Source organism: Aspergillus ochraceoroseus (assembly GCF_002846915.1).
Source record: "Aspergillus ochraceoroseus IBT 24754 chromosome Unknown P175scaffold_2, whole genome shotgun sequence".
Lineage (NCBI taxonomy): Eukaryota > Fungi > Ascomycota > Eurotiomycetes > Eurotiales > Aspergillaceae > Aspergillus > Aspergillus ochraceoroseus.
The window spans coordinates 2803429-2824741 of NW_024468477.1; the positions used below are offsets into that span (position 1 = coordinate 2803429).

At 46.3% G+C, this 21313-nt stretch overlaps 8 protein-coding genes across 8 annotated transcripts; 3 read left to right on the plus strand and 5 right to left on the minus strand.

Moving 5' to 3' along the window:
- Positions 1 to 35: 35 nt before the first annotated feature.
- Positions 36 to 4597, minus strand: P175DRAFT_0530201 (putative cell wall proline rich protein; the record flags this gene model as incomplete). Its single annotated transcript, XM_040899763.1, has 3 exons — positions 36 to 2978; positions 4338 to 4418; positions 4508 to 4597. 3 exons carry the CDS (start codon positions 4595 to 4597, stop codon positions 36 to 38), a joined length of 3114 nt encoding a protein of 1037 aa, XP_040754497.1.
- Positions 4598 to 10291: 5694 nt separating this feature from the next.
- Positions 10292 to 11237, minus strand: P175DRAFT_0432202 (uncharacterized protein; the record flags this gene model as incomplete). The annotated part of the gene is made up of 2 exons (XM_040893527.1): positions 10292 to 10716; positions 10790 to 11237. 2 exons carry the CDS (start codon positions 11235 to 11237, stop codon positions 10292 to 10294), a joined length of 873 nt encoding a protein of 290 aa, XP_040754498.1.
- Positions 11238 to 12023: 786 nt separating this feature from the next.
- P175DRAFT_0530203 (uncharacterized protein) lies at positions 12024 to 12652 on the minus strand (the record flags this gene model as incomplete). The annotated part of the gene is made up of 3 exons (XM_040899764.1): positions 12024 to 12049; positions 12110 to 12497; positions 12578 to 12652. 3 exons carry the CDS (start codon positions 12650 to 12652, stop codon positions 12024 to 12026), a joined length of 489 nt encoding a protein of 162 aa, XP_040754499.1.
- Positions 12653 to 14039: 1387 nt separating this feature from the next.
- On the plus strand, positions 14040 to 15479 carry P175DRAFT_0499665 (serine/threonine-protein phosphatase 2A activator). Its single transcript, XM_040896784.1, has one exon. The coding sequence runs from the start codon at positions 14079 to 14081 to the stop codon at positions 15351 to 15353; it is 1275 nt and encodes a 424-aa protein (XP_040754500.1). The 5' UTR covers positions 14040 to 14078; the 3' UTR covers positions 15354 to 15479.
- Positions 15480 to 15947: 468 nt separating this feature from the next.
- fgaPT1 (fumigaclavine A dimethylallyltransferase easL) lies at positions 15948 to 17461 on the plus strand (the record flags this gene model as incomplete). Its single annotated transcript, XM_040895229.1, has 2 exons — positions 15948 to 17140; positions 17217 to 17461. 2 exons carry the CDS (start codon positions 15948 to 15950, stop codon positions 17359 to 17361), a joined length of 1338 nt encoding a protein of 445 aa, XP_040754501.1. The 3' UTR covers positions 17362 to 17461.
- Positions 17462 to 17581: 120 nt separating this feature from the next.
- Positions 17582 to 18309, minus strand: P175DRAFT_0543280 (uncharacterized protein; the record flags this gene model as incomplete). The annotated part of the gene is made up of 1 exon (XM_040900372.1): positions 17582 to 18309. One exon carries the CDS (start codon positions 18307 to 18309, stop codon positions 17821 to 17823), a length of 489 nt encoding a protein of 162 aa, XP_040754502.1. The 3' UTR covers positions 17582 to 17820.
- A 778-nt stretch (positions 18310 to 19087) lies between these two features.
- On the plus strand, positions 19088 to 19707 carry P175DRAFT_0433135 (uncharacterized protein; the record flags this gene model as incomplete). Its single annotated transcript, XM_040893582.1, has 2 exons — positions 19088 to 19381; positions 19516 to 19707. 2 exons carry the CDS (start codon positions 19088 to 19090, stop codon positions 19705 to 19707), a joined length of 486 nt encoding a protein of 161 aa, XP_040754503.1.
- A 689-nt stretch (positions 19708 to 20396) lies between these two features.
- Positions 20397 to 20615, minus strand: P175DRAFT_0432821 (AN1-type zinc finger protein; the record flags this gene model as incomplete). The annotated part of the gene is made up of 1 exon (XM_040893561.1): positions 20397 to 20615. The coding sequence occupies one exon, from the start codon at positions 20613 to 20615 to the stop codon at positions 20397 to 20399; it is 219 nt and encodes a 72-aa protein (XP_040754504.1).
- Between the last annotated feature and the right edge of the window lie 698 nt (positions 20616 to 21313).

The following is a 21313-nucleotide window of genomic DNA, read 5'->3' on the forward strand; positions in this document are numbered from 1 at the left end:
CCTTTTCCAAGGCAACGTTTCGTCATGACCACAGCTTATTCTTCAACAGTATTCTCATTAAGCCTGTCTTTATCTTTTGTTCTCCAAAAGTGCATTAGACGACTAATTCGGTGGCCCTTTTTCTTGGCGGTTTCAGGCTCATCCCCCGGTGGTTTCTCTTCGTGGCTTAGCTTGCTACGTTCCGTATGTGGTCCTACCATGAGCTTAGAAAGACTTGCGAGGCTGGTTCGCTTGGAGGCGCTAGGTTGGCTGGCACGGCGAGGAACCGTGGCCGAAAAGGATGCTGAGCGATCGGTTGACAGCCGGGGGCGTGAGAAAAAGGTGGCGGAGACGCGGTTGAGCGTGTTCGTCATGGTTGACGCGCTACTCGTCAATGAAGGCACATCTTCCATGGAAGTATGGGGGAAGGGATCAGTAGTTGACGATGTAGTGATTGAACGAGGCGCTTCGGACGATATGGTGAAATCCGGCGAAGGAAAAGAAGAATTAGGAAGGGAGCAAGCGCTAGGAAGAGAAAATGGGGGTATTGCGGAGGCAAGCTCGGTGGGAGACGTAACAGGCCGGTGATCAATTGGTAAAAATCGAGGCGAGACGTCGGGGCTGGGAGGAATCGGGATTTTATTCTTCCTATCCTCTTGTTTGACCAAGTCTATTGGAGTTTTTGGTCGGCTGGAGAGCATATTCGTGCTTTTCTCAACCTGGGCAGGAGGGGTTTCCTGCTCATCCTCACTTTGCTCCTCCGGGGCTGGCGATGTGATATCGATGGGTGTTGCCTGATTACGGCCAATGTGCTGGATTCCAAGGCCTGAATGTTCCGCCGGTGTAGCTATATCTTCCACAGATTGTCGAGCGATGGTGTCGGAACTATCCTTGCGTTCGTCTGACTCACTGTCCACATCGTTGGAATCTGGGGTAGTATCCTCAGTGGGAAGATATTCCACACTATCCTTGCCCGAATCGCTAGTAGCTGCTAAAAATGCATCTTCCTCTTCTTCATAGAAGACATCTGGATTCTCCAAAGACGAGGTGGTCGCAAGCCGGTGGGCACCTAAAAAGCTTCGATCGAACGGGGGCATTTCTGGGGCGCTCTCCGCACGACGATGATAGCGCATTTCTGGGCCAACAAATTCACCGCGCCGCCCGCCGCTATACATTCTCCTGGTTGCTGCAGAGAAGCCACTCTCAGGAGGTTGGCCAGATCGCATGTCAGGGGTATTAAAAGGTCCTAAGGCGGCATCCAGGTCAATCACGGGGCTAAAAGCGTCGCTGCCCGTGGCTTGCTCATAGAAACTCCTGGGTTTCCAAGAGGTCTCCAGAGACGCCCACGTCTCATTCTCGCCAGGAGTTTGGCGGAGTTCCGGGGTTGTAGGATTAGTTGGTGTTCGAATAACGACAATGTTATCGTCATCGAAATCCACGTCAAGACCAGACCCAAGGTCTGAGTTAGTCCGGGTCAGTACCGGAGGAGGAATAGTAGGCTCTGCATTAGGGGTGTCTTTCTTCGAATGATGTCGTTTACCCTTGCCCCGAGTCAAAATGGCACCAGCCCAGGACTTAACTTTCTTTTGTCTCTTCTTGGCTTTCAATTTCCGCTTAGATGAGGTAGGTGATTCCGACGCATCATGGGTATCATCCATTGATACGTCAGAGTCGTCATCTGTGGATCGTCTCAGGGACTGTGGGAAAATGCGGTCTTCATCTGCATGGTCGCTTTTCCTCAACGCCGCCTCAAGGATCCCAGAGGACATGCTTTTATGAGCACGAGAATGGCCTGCTGCAGAGAGGGGTCGCTTCGAGGGGCTAGAATCATCAACCATACCAGTTCCGGGAAAATCAAGCATCAAGGATGCATCAGCAGTTCTCGGTCTAGGCTTCGGCTTTTGGCTTCCAAACGGCGATTCATCTGTGGCAACGGAGAGGATAGTCTCGCTCTTTCTGGCAGGAATTTCTGGCTCTACAGCGTCCTTGAGCCCGGAATCTTGAGATGACAAGGCTTCACTCAACGTGTGTGAATCCAAAGGAGCTTCCGTCGGTTTCTGGAGAGATGCAGATGGTCCATCAATCACAATTTCGGGAGAATCCGGAGGAGTATGCCGGAATAGGCTGGTAGCTGGATATGATAAAGGCTGTGGGGACTCCCCGGGGGTTTTTGGGCCCCGTTTTGCATCTGCCGGCGTACAAGGTGCACTCTCAGCGTAAGGCTTTGTTTCAAGCGCATGTGTAATTGCAGTTAAATCGACACTTGATATGGCCGCTGAGCGTCGATGGGCATGTCGGCGACGATTCCCCGCACTGAACCCGGGTCCTGGGGCCGGGAGTTTGACCGGTGTTGTCAATCCTTCATCGCTTGTTTGGCCGGCATTCAAGTTTCCAGGGCTGACCAGTTGCTCACCACCAATGAACTCGCTACATCGTCGACGGTGTCCACTAGGGTGTCCACTTTGTCGATTGGAAGGGGCAGTCGGCTGGGCTGTGTCTACAGATCCTGGGTTGAAAGAAAACGCTGGGAGAGGTAGTGGGGCACTGCTGGCAAGTTCTGGACCTTGATCACGGCCCTCATCCGGATCGCGCGCGGGAAAGACGAAAGGTGGATTTGGAAGAGGCGCGGACATGGTGGGATTGCGACGGTGGTGTCCGGTGGGTGGTTGATCCGCCGAATCGAAGTATTGAGAAAGCGCTGACATAGTCTGGGGTTGTAGAGGTAAGGAAATTGAAGCCATTTTCGGCGTATAGCGGAACCTAAATAGTCGAGTAACACCAGCCTTGGGAGGGTTAACTTCGAAACCGACCCGCGGGCGAAATGAGGGTAGGCAGTGTTGAAGCTGATCCAGACGCTCAAGGACCTCCAGAGCAATGCGACTTCCCTCCGATGACTGGAAAGCCCAAGTTCGTCTGGAGGTCTTCAGTTTCGCCAGAGAAACATTGAAAATTGTCGAACCAATATCACACCAGTTGAGGGTAACACTCCAACCTCGACCCTTTACAAGAGGAAAATTTTGTCCGAAAGTCCCCGATAAAATCAGGGGGATGCGATAATAGAAAAGAAGTAAAAATAAATAAAAAATAAATAAATAAAAAAGGAGCCCTAGTCTGCTAGAGGAGATCAAGTAATTCCGTCGGCAAGGCTTGGTGGAGAGAACGTGTCGAAATCGACGGGCAGGTTTAGGGTTGTCCAGCAAGTTGAAGGTGATAAATTCTAAGGAGCGGACGGCCACGGGGACGGGCCACAAATGCGAAGGGAGTGGGATTGGGCGGGAAAGTCAGCAGGGAGGGTAAATAAATGAGTGAAGAAAAAGAAGAGGAGGAAGAGGAAAGAAATTAAGGTGAACAGAGGGAGAGAGAAGGAGAGAAAGAAAGGTGGAGAGGGGAATGAATGGGAGAGAAGAAGAAGTGAGGTTGAAGGAAGGAGACAAAAGGCTAGTAAGTCACAGCAAATGGAGGAGGCCTGCTTAGTTGGAAGAAGAGCTGAGGCCGTGTGATGGAGAGTTATTACTATTATTACTATTATTATTACCTTGATATTATTTATTATTATTATTGTAGTAGGAGTTGAGGGGGTGATTGGTTGAGGGAACGGAGGGGCCACTTTTTTCCATACAGGTCCATACAGGCCCATACAAGCCGTATTACCACGGCTATTTCGATCGTCCCTCCACCAGTCAGCATCAGCGGAAACTGGCAATTGAACGAACTATCTTGGCTGGTGTAGTATTAGCTTGTATGGAGTTGATTTATTCAAGTAGAGTCGTAGTCAATGTTGTAGTGGTACTAAGCACTAGTATGATCTAGTCTAGTTTGTACCTAGGTACACAGTATATGGGGAAATGAATTTCAATGGAGTCGTAATTCTTCATGAACCCTCCACCTAGAGGCTATACGTAATTAACCATACACAGACAACATCAATATTACTACTTCAAGTACAAGATCAATCCGATGACTTAGTAAAGGATTGTAGTGAGATATTCAGAAACAATACCTTTCTTTCTTCAAGCCCAACATTCATCACATGGAACAACCTACTAGTCTCGGCCAGATTAGAGCCCCAAACGTCAACGTTTTAAACGTCATGACTTGAATCGCCACCACCAAGGGATACGAATTGAAGGCCCAAATAGGGTAAGGTCAAACCTAGATTACTTGGGAATATTACATAAATACAGTAACTCCCGGAGTCGTAGATACCAGTAAATGTGTACATACCCCGAATACCCTGGTAAAGTAAAGAGCAACTTCATATTCCTCAGAAAAAATTATCTTTCCCTTTTACTTTTGAACCTGCTCCGGAGAAAAAAAAAAAAAAAAGAACAGGCCTCAACAGGCTAAGAGATCCGTACCTGAGACCAATACCAATCATCCCGCCTCAATATCAGAATCGAAATCTCGCTTGTTTCGGTGGAGTTGGCCGAGCGCCACCGCTAGACCTGTTAGAGAGGAGTGGGTTTAATTAATTATTAGCGTGCTTTGTTGCCAGCAAACCATCCCTGGAAAGGTTGACACGTCTTACTCTTTGACTCTCAAATCTCAAATTGACCAGGGGCACTTGAAACAGTCCGAATAAGGATGGGGGGTAGAGATCATCCTCTTGAATAACCATCGTAATTAAATTGTGATTGATTTCGGTCCGGATTAGGTACATATTTAGGTACCGAGTACGTACCTATGTACATTACAAGTCCTGTCCAAGTCTAATAATAATTATCTATACTATTGACCCTTCCTCTCTTTACAAGCTCCGTCCTCCGTCAGTTCATCACATTAGCAACGCAATTCAGGTTTCCGCCGTCACTAGGTCCGGACTCCCTCCTTACAAGTTCCCCACGTGGGTTTAGCCTTCAGCACTTGTCAACTTCAGCTTGAGTCCTTTAAAGAATTTGATTCTTTGCATTTTTAAATTTGGGCCTATCGCTTTGACTGGACAGGAAGACACTTCCTCCCAGAAGCTTTGATAAAGCAGGATTTCCCTCCCCCATACGGAGTTGAGGGCGTGACGGCAAGATATCAACACCCCTGCTAGATCGTGAAGTAGGCTTCCCAGTTCTTCCCTGATTGGCGGCTAATCGGCGTTTTCTCGCCCCCTTCCCCTCCTGAATGCAGGACATATTCGTGTGTTGTTTCAGTGTTCTTGCACAACAGCAGGCTTTTAAGCATTTAATGCCAGATAGCAGCCAGCAACATACTCCATCTATCCATGGCCGTCGATCATAGGTGGTCTTTGCAGTCCTTGAGGAATACCCGGGTAATGTGCGACTTAAAAAAAAAAAAATAAGGAAAAATGCAGTGGTTCGTCCTACGTATTCGGATCCTTGATGGGAATCTTAGGTTACAAGGAGATTCTTGCTAATTTACCCAACATGACATCTACCTACGGAATACAGTATCTCCTTATCGTGCCATGTCATCTTTCTTTTCTTTTCAACCCGGAGCTTCAAGCCTTTGCTTTTTAGCCTTCCCATTATTTCCGGAATAGTCCTCCATTAACTTCTGACTGATCGCTCAAGGATGATGGTTTTCGTCTTGTCCTATTGGCGAATACCTCCTACACCTAGTTAGGTACTAGAAGGAGGTACTAGTAGTAGGTAGTTACCTGGTAGTTCCATCCTTCACGGAGGCCAATCAGGTATGATCACCTAGGTACTGGTACTCTCTTTATCAATCCTGTGCCCTTTGCACAAGGGCTCACATACCTAGGTACGGGCAGGGAGGTACCTAGATCAGAGATAGGGTAACCACCTCACTTCACTATTCCTGGAGGTACCTCGGATTATCGAGATAGGCGCCGTATCCAATCCCTGTCAAGTTTTCTCAAAATTTGTCAAAATCATGGTGCACGCCCGGTGCAAGTATCCGAAGTACCGAAATGATCCGGCCGGAAAGACTGTTTCCTTTTTAGGCAGAGGACTTATCGTGAACTCGCTCATTTATATTATTATTATTATTATTATTATTACTGACCCAAATCTTGGCTTGTGAAATTAAATCGGCTTTCTCGGAGATTTTAAAGGGAATTTCTCATTATTGAACCTTCGTAGGCAGAAAAATTATTATGTACTTTTCTTGTACTCCGTACTCTGCTCCCAGCTTTCCATGTTTCCGTATCGACTATTGCTCAAGTCAAGTCACAAGACATGAAGGACTGACTCTATCTTCCTTCAAGTCTTCTATTGCTACTAGTGTCTCCAGAATTTAGTAAATATTCTGTCCATCCATATTACTTGATCCAGTACATACTCTCCAGGCTGTATGGGTAGAGAGATGGATGTTAATAAGAAACAAGCCAATAAACCCCCATAAATAGGTATCCATGCCTTTCTGCCCACCTAAACCGCTACCCGCTTTAGGTGCGCCACACATTCTTTGCGATCACATATTCTTCGCAATTTTTAATATTTCAACTTATTTTTATTATTATTACAATATAATATACCTAAATCTCCAGATTTTAATAAATCTTGCTTACTTAAAGCTATTACTATGGTTTAAAAGCAAAAAAAACCAAATATTATAAAGATTATATAAGAATTTAATATATCTAACTCTATATTCTAAACATGCCTCAAAAAACTAAAGATACTAGTAATACTAATAATAATAAATAAGAACCTTCTACAATTATATTAGGAGAAGGCTTTAATTAACTAGATTATATAAATATAGAAATAGAATATCCTACTAACTCCTGTAGTTATTATAGCATGGGTAAATTAGATACTTACTCGCGTGGGATTAGATAAGTAAGTTAGTAAGATATAACTATATTAATTTAAATTATATATATTAGTAGATTTAGGACTTGCTCTAGTAAAGTAGAAGATTAAGAAATTAAAGTAAATATAAGTAAAAAATACTAGCTTACTTTAATATTAATATAATCTTTTAAAATTATTTCTTTATAGGGTCCTGGCTTACCTTATCTATAATTTTAATAAATGTAGTTTCTAACTAGATAAAGATTATAATAAGAAGATTTTTAGGGGTCCTAAATGCCTTAATCTTGTAGAAAGTAAGTAAGATAAAAATATTATTATAGTTAAATATATTACTATAGATAGTTAGGTAATAGACCTATTTTTTATTTTTAAAGTAATAAGCAACTATATAGAGGTCTAGTATTATAATATAGAATAATTACTACCTAAAATAATAATAGTAATATCCTTAAATAATTAGATAACTAATAAACTTGTACTTGCCTAGCTATATTAATTTAATATTAAAATAAAATATCCTGATTATATTAAGTAAGATAAGAAGTAATATTTAATATTTAATAGTTATAGCTTGTATCTTATACTTAAATTTCTATAATACTATAAGAAAAATAATATTATTTCCTTTAATTTTATAGCTTATTTAATATATCTCTACTAATCTCTTAATAGAAAACTTTTTCTTACTTATAAGACTAATTTTTACTTTAAGAATAATAAGCTATCTTAATAGGGGGATAAGTTATATAGAAAGGTAGAGTTCTTAAAAATTATCTAGCTAATCTATAACTAGATCTTTTACCAGTAAATTATTTAAGATACCTTTAAAAAATATAGTATCTAGCTAGTTAATAGTACTAAAATTATTAAAAAACTAGTAAATTAGATAGATATACTAGATATATTAATTAATCTTTATTAAATCCTATCTCTACTACTATTACTATCCTCTAGTATTGAAAATAGTCCTCCAGCAATAATAGAGGCTTTTTGTAAGAGCATGTGATTCGGGCAACATGTCTAAACCATTGGACCAAAAGGTCACTATGATCAGACCTGATGTCTGATCTGCCCGAATCCCACCTTATATACCCTAGTAATCATTGCCTTGGCACCAGTGCACCTAGTGCACGCCGTGACACTTTTCTAAAAAATTAGATAAAAGTTATAAAGAAACTTGATAAAGTATCTAACTAGGCAAGATAGAATATATTAAAACTCTTTTAATATTAGGTAGAGAAGCTTAAGGAGCTAAAAATAATCTAGAAAGTAATTTAAAGGATTAGGGCCATGCAAGAGCCTTAATACTGGATTTATATTAAGTGCTAGATTAAAGGTCTATCTAGTAATAGGGTTCTAAGAGTTCGTGATACTATTTAATTAATTAAAGATAGGAAGGTAAAGGATGCTAAATATAAGTAAAGGAGATTAGTAAAGTAAAAAAAGAAAGTATATGGTTCTTTACTCCCTCTATACTTGCAGGAGTTAATTTAAAGAGGAATTAATAATATAAGATATACTAAAGAAGCTAGAAAGTTTTTTTATTTTAATTACTAGTATTATTGTTGTTATATAGCTTCAAATATTAAAAAATCGCGAAGAATATATGATCGCGAAGAATGTGTGGCGCACCTAAAGCGGGTAGCAGTTTAGGTGGGCAGAAAGGCATGGATAGTCTTCTTCTTATTCCATGTGATTCGGAATTGAACCCTTAGAGGTCCCCCTGCTTCTTCCGAATTCAAGTATTAGGTACTCCCTCCGTACGGAGTACTCTGTAGGTACTGCTGGGCCCCGAGTCCCAATACCTATTAATTAGCGAGTCATCTCCAACACTGCAAGGATCTAGTCCGACTTTATCGAATCCCTTTCAATTCTATCGGCTCCTCCCATGCATGAACTACGGAATAAATCTGATCCTGGTAACCCTTGCTTCCTTCCCTTTTTCTCACCTCTACGGAGTACACTGGAGTACACAACGAGGTACGGAGTCCAGTACAGTCCGCGAGGGAGTTTAAATCGGCGTCTCCGGCGCGACCCATGGTTCACAACGGGAATCACTCTCCTTTGTTCCAGAAACGCAACCTGACAAACTGACAAAGAGACTGGAAAATTGCCACCCTGCGGTTCCTGTATCCGATCGTGATGTCAGGTCAGACAGACTCATCTCACGGCTCTATCCAGTCAGCGTTGGGCACCAAATATCCCCATGGCTTCGGTCAGGAATCGGTTATATATAACTTTATGGGCTGTCAGCAGGACTGCATGGAGTCCTCGCATCGTAATTAGATCAATATCCCAGGATGTAGAAATCCCCCACTCGGGAATCAAGGATCCAGCCAGGGTTTTCTCAGCCCTACGTACGGATCGACACATCCTGTCACGGTCCCTGCCTGGCACTCCTTGTCCCTGACGCCAACCTTGATGCGTATTGGACGTGTATAGACTCTCAAGCTCTTTGCCCAGTGGTTCCATACGTCGTTGCACGATTTGCTTGTCTTGAGTTCCAAGCTCTACCGAGTAGTTCAGCTCCCGTGTAGGTTTCCTACAGGGTAAGTGCTTATCTTGAACAGTGGGTTCTGGAATCAGTGGAGAATGCAACCCTCGCTGCTGGCGTTGTCAGTCTATGCTCAACGAGCACCCCACGTGCGGCCCTTATTAAACAACCAAGATCTAGATGAGGTGGAAAAGACAAAGCTCGGAAGTGCAGGGGAATACAAAAAAAAAACCTTTAATTAGTTACACACTACAAGCTATCTGATCTTAGAACCATCCATTTCCAAGGTATAAAGAGGTATGCTTGGAAGTATCTATACGTACCCAAGGTAGAGTTTATACCTCTCCAATCCTTTGCTCGATATCATATGTCCCCATTCATACCTCTCTTGGGTACTATGTATGTATGTATATTTTTATTTTTATTTTTATTTTTTTACCTGAACCAGGGAACGCAACTTGGTAAAGTTGATCAAGTTCAAAGCTAGATAACTATTCAGGATCCGCTGCTGCTCTGGACTACCTACCTACTACCATGCCATTCTTGTAGATATACGGGTACTGGGTGGGTATCTAGTGGTATGGACGATATCAGGGTTAGCCTGACGTAGTTGGATTCGTCAGTTGCGGATGACTCCTCTTAAGACGCGTCAAGTGAGAGTACCAAGGTATGTTGTTATCTAGTCATGTGCTCGCTAGCTGTAGGAGACGGACATGATTTCAGAAGTGAAGCGCAAGAGTTAGACAACGCTCCAGAGAGCTACGTCAGATACCGATCGAACAGGCCATGCCAATGTAAAGGGTTCACAAATATGTTCTATGGAGGCCTGCTACCTACTCCGTACATGCAACTATATACCAGTCATTATTAGACTTCCGTCTCAAACTCCATAGCAGATAGTTAAAAACAACAACGTAGTATCCACCAGCTAAGTTAATAGTCAAACTCCAGGAAAAGGCAAATTAGGCAATGAAAAAGAAAAGGTGGATAATGGTGTACGTACCCCACGACCGTAGTAAAAATATGAGGGGGGGGGGGGGCATTTTAGTTTCGGACGCGTGGCCGTCAAACTGGCATAATTTGGACGTTAACTTTCAACAGCACCAGGAGAAATGGCGAGAATGACAGCTAGAGCAGCTATAATCAGGGCACCTGCTAGAAATGAAATCAAGGCTATACTGCCCCGACTGGCCGGGAATTTACCCCTGATGATCCAGTACTGACTTTCAAAATAGCGATGGAACCCTACCAAGAGGATCATTATAGCCACTCCGATAAATGTCGTCCCCAGCGGTTTGCCGATGCTCCGAAGGCGCTCAGATGTGTTTGTTATCCGGACAGTCCCAGGGCCAGCGAAGGTGGGCGAGAGGAACTGGGGTATACTTTGGGAGGAAACCTCCGTGCTATTGGTGCTTTCCGTGGTGGTATTACTCAGGCGAAAAAGTTGTGTCACTGCGATTCCAATGGAAGCAAAAGCTAACGATGTCCTGAGCCATGCGAGAAAGGTGCGTTCTGCGAGGCATCATTGTTAATCCTTCTGTCTTCATCGAGAGCAGAACCAACCAAGACCTAGATCATAACCCACCTAACGCAAGATGATCTCGGGCCACACTTCCCTTATTCTCCAGCTCTAGACTACCATATTTATCTGTGATCCGGGCATACCAGGACGCTTTGTGCTTTGCGGAATCCCCCCGGGAATTCTCTCGACTCGCAGTCGCTGAGCCCCTGCGCGATTGGGATTTCAGCTGGCCATTTTGAGGCGGTGGCCCCGCATCCTGAGATCTCGGTCCGTCCTGTGTGGAGTTATATTGTCGGCCGTGCGAACTGGAGTTTCTCACGATCGGGGTAATTTCATTAACCGAGAGGCCATGTCCTGGCGCCAGGGTTGCCTGATGCGGTGTACTGAAAGGTGACATGCGTCTTGGCTCGTTGTAAGACGACTGGAGGGATGAGGATCGATGTGCGGGAGACGAGGCACCGACGTTCCTGGTGTTGGCGTGCGGTGGTGGAATCAAATCACACTGGTCCATGATGGCGTGCTCGCGGGATAGCAACCTTTCCACCACCCCAGACTCAGAGCGTAAAATTATGGGAACAAAAAAATAGTGGGTTGCAAACAACTACCCCAGCTTTCACGGGTGGAGTTTTTGGCTTTGATTGGTGCTATCTGTTGCAAATAGAATGCATGCTCGTGGAGTAATTGTACGGCCAAAAAACCGAACAGCAAGAGAGAGACCCTGAGGAACCTGAACGAGAAGATATGGCGGGAATAAAAGGCCAGGATTTCTTGCAGTTTAACCGAGTCGACCTGCAATAGAGCTCAAGAACCTCACAGCAGCCTTTTGCCTTCCACAGCCAGCTTTTTCTTTCTCTCGCGCTTTCAAGAATCGGCAGCACACTAGAGACGCTGCTGTCATCACGCGCCGCAGGTTTGCCTGGGGACTAACCGTATCCAGCTTGGTGGCCTGACCGGCACTACGTAAACGATCGTTCGTTTCCTTGCGCTAGTCTATTCTCGGTAAGGCCATCCCTTTTATTAGGCAGGCGGTCGGTATTCTGCCAGATCGTCGAAAGGCTTCTCTCCTTTGTCTGAGTGACCCTGTCGGCTGGTAACAAGTAATCAACAGTATGGTTGCGGCAGGAAACAGAATCATGTTCTATGCGAGCTGAAACTAGCGTCAGATGACAGATCCCAGCCAAATCTCGAGGACTTCCTCAGAATTATGGGATTCCGTGCTCAAGAGGATCTGCTTGCGACTCGTTCGCCTCTTGAATACTATAACATGGATGCTTCTAACAGACCTCTCCGTTGAAAGTCACGAGTTCAGAATCATAACTCGAGCTAATCATTTCAACTCACACTACTGCATCTTTTTCCCGATCAAGAATGAGGTATGCATACCCTTGACCCAAATACAAGGGATTCCTGGTCTAAACTGGCTGTTGTTATCCAACCAGATATTCGTCCATCGCGCTGCTCCTCTACAAGCAACTCGAACCCTTGTAGCAAGTTGTTCCTTAATCAAAGACTCGACGCCTCCAAGGCTTATTTTATGCTGGAACAACATGGACAGCTTACTCGGCAATTTTTTTGCGAATTTCTCGTTCTGCAACGTAATCGAGAAGACAGGACCAAGGACATCGGGCATCTGCTTCCGTAGCGAAGGCTCATCTTGAAGACTAGTGTAGTGTATTTCCGGAACACCTGTTGGTACGATATTCTCGATACTGGTTGGGCTTGAGGCTCGTATGGACAAATGATTCTGCTGTCCATAATCAAGTATGCTCCCCTTTCGTGGGCGTTCTTAGTACATTGCTCGATATGAAAAGCAGTTCTCAATGCGTTAATGAAAGCCTCACGGAGGATTACGTCCAGTTCTGCTAAGATTTCCGCGGAGAAGTCAAGGCCAGCCTTCTGAGACACGGGAGACAGAAATGACTTCATGGCTCCCGTGATACCCCTCTCCGACGGGGATCCTGAGGGGATTTAACAGCACAAGTGCAGCGCGCAATACGACCAATCCTGTTGCATAACTCACTGCATGTCCGCTGAGGAGGGACGAAAGCACGGCTTCGAAATGTGTAGCATTTGGTGCGAATTCTCAAGAGTAGACATAACTCTTTCCGTCAACTTTCTCTCCAAGGGGTTAGCTTTGTGAAACGCGCATCAACAGAAAGCACATACAACAGGGTCTTCAGAAAGAACTAGATTCTCTGGTTCTCTGGGATACCTAAATGTTGTGGACAAGTGGATTGAGGAACACAGTATTACTTCGGGGGCAGTCTGCAATTTATAATTTCCAATAGGTATGTACAGAAGACTCCTCCCGTTAACTTTGTCAGATTTAAGCTAAAAGTTTATGCTCTCTGTCCTATCAAGTTCTGATTCCAGCAAAAAATTCTACCAGTCCACAAAAAGCCCTGGGGCCTGAAACTTTTCTAGCAGCTTCTTCCCCTAATATCCAGCCACAAGAGTCAGAACAGCAATAGATCTTGAGCATCTCTCTCTCTCGGCCTGCTCTCCAATAGGAAACCCGGGTTTCAAACGGCTCGAACCCTCAAGTGTCAGTTAGTACCTAGGTAGGTGTAGGAACAACCGTGAACACCAAGGTATATAAGAATCACAGAGAAGCCCCCTCTTATCATTCGATCGCGATCTCATCAATCATCTTTCTGCAACCCCTTCACCATGTATCTCCGCGCCGTCCACGCAGAGACATCCATCCCATACTCCAACAGCTCATCCGCGACAACCCCCTAAGGATCTTAACAACCGCCATAAAGTCCCCTCTCTATCTACTGATGCTGCAGTCAAGCCATGTCCCATTTATACTCGACGTCCCCTCTTCGCCAGACGGCACCCTTTGAAATGGGTTTCTACGCGGACACATGGCAAAACAAAACCCGCAAGCCAAAGCCATTGGGACTGAGATAGCGGTTGAAGGACCAGAAGAGGTAGATTTGGTTTGGCAGTTTGAAGATATGTCCTTTCATCTAATCACTAGACTGAATAGTCCCGAAGGTGTATGTATATATACAGTACTTGTATGTATATCTAGCGGGCTCGACTAACTAACCCTAACCCTAACCCAAATGTATCCGAAAATGAAATATCACCATACAAAAATGATCCATGTGGTTTTTCATTGTATATATTATGAATTAACCATAAATTATTATGATTAGAATTTTATAAGAGACTGGAGAAATTATAAAAGTTACTCCAAACAACTTAGGCATGTATACATTTGTCAGAGCGGCTAACTGCATCAGGAAATAATATAGCTGTTTGGAATTTGACATCATCTTTTCCTGGGACCATCACCACTGCCTGAACATAATCTGTGAATACATCATTTGTTCACCTCAAAATGTCCTCCCAGCCCCAGCCTGCCTTCACGCCAAAGATTGATTTATCTCAGAAGCTTTCACAACTCCGAACCGCCAATAGAACAAAACCCAACGCGAGCTCGCGAGAAGCTGCTCCTATCACCCCGCCACTTCCCACCCCGCCAGACCTATCCTCTCACAGCTACACCCGCCCAGTCCGTCGCATTCTCTCTAGAAAAGACCATGAAACATTTCTCTCGTCGCCAACATACACCCTCGTCCTCTCCTTTATCTTTAATCTCTCCGACTCAGTGCGGGGCCGCGCAGCCCCAGACCCAAAAAACGATGCCAACCCTTCTTCCCCCAGCATCTCCAAGATCCTCGCGATAGTCGAGAATATACGTTCGCTTGTTGATAAGCACCCCTCCATCGACCAAGGTGGCTCTCGCTTCGGTAACCCTGCATTCCGTGACTTCTTCGACGACGTCGCCACCCAGAGTACAGCATGGCATCGCGACATCCTGGGAACCAACAACCCGGCCGCCGTCGCCGAGATATCCTCCTATTTAATTCACTCACTAGGCTCACGAGACCGCCTGGATTACGGCTCCGGCCACGAACTGAATTTCATGATGTGGCTGCTCTGTCTGCGCCAGCTGCAGCTGTTCTCGACGACGGACTTGGAGGCGGTTGTGTTCCGCATCTACGTGCAGTATATGCATCTCATGCGCGACGTCCAAGCCACGTATTATCTGGAGCCCGCTGGTTCACACGGGGTTTGGGGGTTGGACGATTACCATTTCCTGCCGTTTTTGTTTGGGGCTGCGCAACTTGTGGGGCATCCGTATATTACGCCGTTGACGATCCATAATACCGCAATATTGGATGAAGAGGGGGATAGGTATCTGTACCTGGACCAGGTGCGGTGGGTGGACAGCGTGAAGACGGTCAAGGGTATACGCTGGCATAGTCCCATGCTGGACGATATCTCTGGGGCAAAGAACTGGCTGAAGATTGAGAGCGGGATGAAGAAAATGTTTGTCAAGGAGGTTTTGGGGAAGCTGCCAATCATGCAGCACTTTCTATTCGGAAGTTTGCTGCCAGCTGCACCTGGGATGGGTGATCTGGCTGATGATGGGGATGCGGAAGATGGACATACCCATGAGCATAGTGATGGCCACGCGCATGACCATAGTCAGCATGCCGACTACTTTGGGGATTGCTGCGGGATCAAGGTGCCGAGCACTGTAGCTGCTGGAGCAGAGATGCGCAAACGTATGGGGAACTCAGGTCTCCGTCCGATTCCTTTTGATTAGTGTATCTTACTGCAAACAATCGATGCTACGACTGCTGGCCGAGCGTAGCTTTTGAATATCCTCAATATCATGTAATACTCAACACGTCATAGCGATCAGCTTCGTGTGACCAGCTTATTTTCTTATTATAACCCTGTTGCAATCTAGACTGCCTGTCCCCTGACAGGTCGGCTACCAGCCTGCCGTTAGGCTATAGTATCATCCTGGATGTTTTTTTTTGTTTTTTTTTTTTTAAAGGTTGCATTTCTGGAATCCGGTTCGCAGCGTCTACGGAGAACTTGTGGTACCTATAGATACTACAACCTGCCAGTAAGCGGACCGTGGTATACAATTTGAGGTTTCTATATAGGCTGTGTACCTGCTACTTGTCCTAGGTTACGCGGTCTGGCCAGTTGCTAATGCCACCCACGGATATTCATATATATGTATATATATGGCAGGCTGCCTGACCGTTACTCAATATGTGTATTATTGTGTCTTCTGTCTTTGCTACTTATTCGAGGGCCTGGTCCTGATCACCAGCTGTCCCACACGCTTTGCTCTGCACCCTTACTTTAAAAAGCAACCCCCCCCCCCCAAGCCAGACTAAACAATATGAACCTCGAATCCCCGCAAACTTCCCAACAAGCCTGGAAAGTACTGGATAGGACCTTGCACTTCCCAAACAGCGACCATAAGCTTTGGTGGGACAGATTGGCCCCCGTGCTGGGTCCGTCTCTGCACCTCGCAGGGTACGACATTGAAGCCCAGTACCGAAGCCTCCTAGCGATCTACTCTGCCATCATTCCCAGCCTGGGCCCGTTCCCAAATAGCAACAGGACCAATGTGACCTGGACGCACGCCCTCTGCAATAAAGCAGGCCCGCTAGAAGCCAGCATCAACTACCAGCAGGGCGCCAAATGCGCGTTCCGGCTCGGGGTCGAGCCTGTTGGTCCCTACGCCGGGACAGACGCAGACCCTATCAACGAAGTCGCCGGCAAGCAGCTGCTCCAGCGGCTAAGCCATGTCCAGCCGGGGGGCGTCGTCGACCTTTCGCTGTTCGACTACTTTGCATCGGCGCTGGGGGTGGACGCGCATGCAGCCCGCACGCACTGGGACTCCCTCGCCGGGTTCCCTTGCAAATCCCATACAGTTGTGGGGGTGGATTTCCACCACCACCACCACCACGGAGCGCCGCCCTTCACGGTCAAGTCGTATTTCGGCACCTTTGTGAAATCCGTCGTGGCCGAGACCGACGTGTTACGACTTACCTTTGACAGCTTCCGGAGGCTCCTCTGCTGCCCTTCTTCGACTCGTCCCGCCGCCGCCGCCGCCGACGACGACGACCTGCACTTCGACTTCTCCCAGGTGGAGGAATACGTATCGGCGAACCGGGACCGATTCATGCTGGAAAAGTCATATGTGGCGTTTGATTGCAAGGCCCCGGCGCAGTCTCGCGTCAAGGTGTATGTCATGGCGAGCGTGGCCTCGCTCCGGGAGGTGTATGATTTCTGGACGCTTGGGGGCCGTCTCCGGGGCGCGGACCTGGAGGCAGGGTTCGGGATTGTCAAGAGGGTGTGGAATGCGATCTACCCGCAGCAGTTGCCCAGTGGGGGGCATAGGGAGGCCATGCAAATCCAAGTGAACTGGGAGATGTCGCTCAAGAATGCGAGCGTCGTCCCGAAAATATACCTGCTTGTTGCTGACGACTATGACGAGCATGTTTCGAACGCGGTCGTGGATCTTTTTGAAGACCTTGGGTGGACGGAGCATATCCAGACGCATAGATTGCTGGAGAAAGAGGCATAGTAAGTCTTCCCCCCCCCCCTTTTTCCTCTGGATTCTATCGCAATGGTAAAAGTAGCGTGTTTCTAATTAGCCTAGCTCTATACATGGCGATTGTGGGTTTCAAGGCAGAACAGACTGCTACTTGTGGCTTGCGTTTGCCTACTCCGGTAGATCTGGTCCTTATATCACTGTGTATACGAATCCTGTTGTCAGCACCGCGGTCCCTAAATGCATAACATAACGGTGCTTTTGTAAGGTGATCCATCCTGGATCACTCCCCCTGAAGGCCAAATAGGGTCCAGCTGAGATACTGAGGATTGCATATTTTTTTTCTCTCTTTCCTTATGACTCTACCAAAGCTATTGAGAGTGTTACTGTGTTTACTGAACAAATTGATATGACTAGTTTGGAATGCATAGCTAGTTTAGAATTCAAATGATTATCTATTTTTTTCTCTCTTTTTTTAGATAAACAAATTGTCGTAAAAGCACAGGTATGTAAATAACAAAACTCAAGCACAACAAAATTAGTCCATACTTCAAGTCCGAACCTGGCAGATAACACATGTCATGTCATGTCATGTTAGGTTCAGTATACCATCACTTACCAGACACGAGACAACAACAGCAACGAATGAATACCTACCTACGACTAGTAGATAGATAGGCGATATACCCACCCAGATATAGTAGACGGGATATCAAACCCCCAGGAACTGCTCCATATCATACAGCTGCTGCAGATTTCTCAAATTGCAACGAACCATCTCCCTCGCCTCGGCAAAGACGACATTCGCAGGCACATCCTTGGCCATGGCCACGGGCATCACCATGCCGCCGTCAGGCACGTTCTCCTTCTTCACGAAGATGGTGGCCCGGGCGTTCTGCAGCTCGGCCAGCGCAAGTCTGTACTTTAGGATCTCAGAGCCGGTCATCTCCTCGTCAAGGGGGATGTGCACGTACCAGGTGAAGGTTCTGGAGAAGAGGCGCTTCGCGGGCGCTTTGTAGCGGTTGTGCGAGCAGCGGGAGCACATGTAGCATTGCATTCCCGTGTGGGCTTGCACGTTGTAGGGGTGGTTGGTTTGGGGGCATTCGATGGCGCCGCTGGTGGTGCAGAAGGTGCAGGAGGGGCATTCCACTGTACCGGGGCGGTAGCGGATGTTGATGTTGATGTTGGTGTTGGAAGCCATGTTTGGTGGTGGTGGTGGTGGTGTTGTTGGTGGTAGGTAGGGTTTGGAGTGGTTAGTGGATTGAGCTGTAGTTAGTTGAGTGGGTGGATGGATTGAAGAGACAGACTTGGGATCTATGCCAGTTTATATATCTTTCCTCTGAGACATGAGGGCGAAGTTTAAGGGAGGGTGCCGTTGTTACTTAGGTATGTAGTATACAAGGCGATTCAGACTGAAGGATGCAAAAGGGGAGAATATCCTTTATTCTTCTTTGTCTTTCTCGGGCCATGTCCCTGTATTTGTATGATTATGAAAGAGCCTTGGAAACCAATCCTTTGTTTTGTTCCGGGGACTTTCATGATCTTTTGTTTGATACTGGAGATATGACCGTCCATCCATCTTGACTGAGAAATGCATAACCATAGATATGATGATACTTACCGAAAGAGTTCCTCAAGTATACAAAGCAACTACCAGATATCCAAGAGCTCCAGCCTAGAATTGCTGGGCAATAATCCAACAAAACCCTCCCACTATCAAGAATATACATATAATAAAATACTTCATACCTGTGCTGTGGTGCACTACTGCTGCATAGTTATAATATACATATATACTTCCCAATCCGGTAAGCCTATAATTAAGCATACCACGTGACCCTAAAGCAGCACCACACCACTCCCATTCCGTCACGTCACGGCATGTCTTCATTCTCTGTCTCGCGATATATCCATTAAAACATAACATAACTAGAACGGATCGGAGGATACCTTGCGTATCCCGATTCCTGGATTCCAACATGGATGCCTATTCCACTGGGGGAGGCGGCAAGCTCAAACTCAAGGGATCCAAAGTCAGCGATGGCCGGGTAAAGAAGAAGAAGAAGAAGAGCAAGAAGGCCATCAGCGGTGCTGGTAGCGATACCGGCACGCCTGTGGAGAGGGAGTCGGATGCTGTACCGGACGAGAGGGAAGAAGGGGTGCCTGGTACTGAGGTTGGGGATGGGGTTGAGCGTGAGGATCGGGGTGAAGGTGCTGGGTTATCGGGCAAGACGGAGGCCGAGCGACGACATGAGGAGATGCGGAGGAAAAGGGTATGTTTTCTCTTTTTTTTTTTTTCTCTCTCTTGTTCTTGCTTTTTGGTTCTTTCGTTGGTGGTTCATTAAAAACATCAGAGTTTGTGTATTGAAACACATATATATATGCATGGCTAATAATGCTCCTACAGCTGCAAGAACGCCTGAAACGTGACGGGGCCAAAACCCACAAAGAACGGGTAGAAGAGCTGAACAAGTATCTGAGCAGATTAAGTGAACACCATGATATGTATGGTTTCCTTTATTATTTCATTTTGATCAGTTGTTTGAAAGGCACCGTGTCACTGACCTGCTGCTACAGGCCGAAAATTGGCCCTGGCTAAAATCCATGGCGATCGATCCCGTTTACTTGTTTTCAGTCGACTTTATTAGTGTCTCTTTGGCTCAGACAGGGACAGCTAGCTGGGAGAATGAATGTACTGCGTGCTCTGTTCCGTGGACCAGGCCAGGCGCGTTGGAAACGTATCGGAGGGCGCTTGCTACGTTCTGCACGCTCAGTGGTCCGCGCAAGGGGGTTGACTACAGGGCAGGTTTCGTCTGCACTACTTAACTGCCGCCACGCTTCTACAACGATCTTGGAGGATGGAGGTGCAAATTGATAGGTCAACAAATATGCAGTGTTATATACCTATAACCGCTTGGCTATGTGACACACGCCAATGGAAACGGTCATGGTCCAGAATGGGACCATGATTCTATCCCAAACTATCTCAGAATTGGTAAGGAAAAAAAAAAAAAAAAAAAAAAAAAGGTCGAATAACTCCAAGAAATCAACGCCGCGCGTATAATGCGGAAAGTAGAGAATAGACGAACAACGGAACCCCCAACCCATATAGTGAACATGTGAAACGCAGACAGCCCTATGCGGCGATTGCTCAACCAACGACGATAATGGAATAGAAAAAGGAGAAGAGGGAAATGCGTCAACCACCGACCAGCCAAACACCACTAATTACTGTATTCCAACGGAGGAGAGAGAAAAGGGCCAAAACGTAGGTCCCCCCCGGTCCGTTTATACACCCTTGATGACCTGAGTGCGCTCGCTGTTCAGCTTATCGGCATTCCGGGCGTGTGATTCCTTCTTGCAGTCCTCTAGGCCGGTGCAGGAGTGAGCCTCGAGCATGCGATGCTTGGAGCAGTAGTGGCCACTGCAAAAGCTGCAGTCCCCGACGATGCGTTGGGCGGCTTCCTTGCATTCCTTGAAGTTGCACCGAGGTTTGCGGGGAGCCATGTTGGGTGGTAGTGGTGGTGGGTAGGAGAGGAAGCCGGAGTTGAGTGGTTTCGGTTGATGGCCACTTGGAGAAGCTCACAAGGACGGTCTGGTAGGAATCCAGAGAGGACGGGTAGAGATGTAGAAGCGCGAGACGGTTGTGAGGGTAAGAGGGTGACGTGGAGTAGAAGACAGAGGAGGAGTCACCAGTGCGTTGGGGAGGCGAAGTAGATAAGGAGGGAAGATAAGAGAGAGAGATATATATATTCGGAAAGGATATCAAAAGGGAATTAGCTGGAATCGGGAAGCAAACCGAAGATCGGAAGGGACGGAGAGAAAGAGAGAAAGAGAGAGAGAGACAAAGGATGAAGTGGCGGCGAAAGCAACGCAAAGTCAATTTATACGGCAGAAAATTGAGCAGAAAGCCTGGATGGAGATGACCTGCTGAGTCAAAGGGAAGAAAGAAGGCAATTAAAGAAGTTTAAGGAAGAACAGGTGCAGATCTGATCTTTAGCCTTACTAGGGGGATGCGATGAGTTGGATGGTGGATTATTCATAAATCATCCGGTGGAGGCAAAATCAATTCTGGTATTAAAGTTACCTTCAGGAGGCAAGGAAAGAAACCACTCAATCTTCCTATCCCGAGACCCCCTTTCCACAGACCTTGTAATCTTCTTCAAAACCGACAGCTGTCTCTCCTAAACCTCATTTTTTGTTTT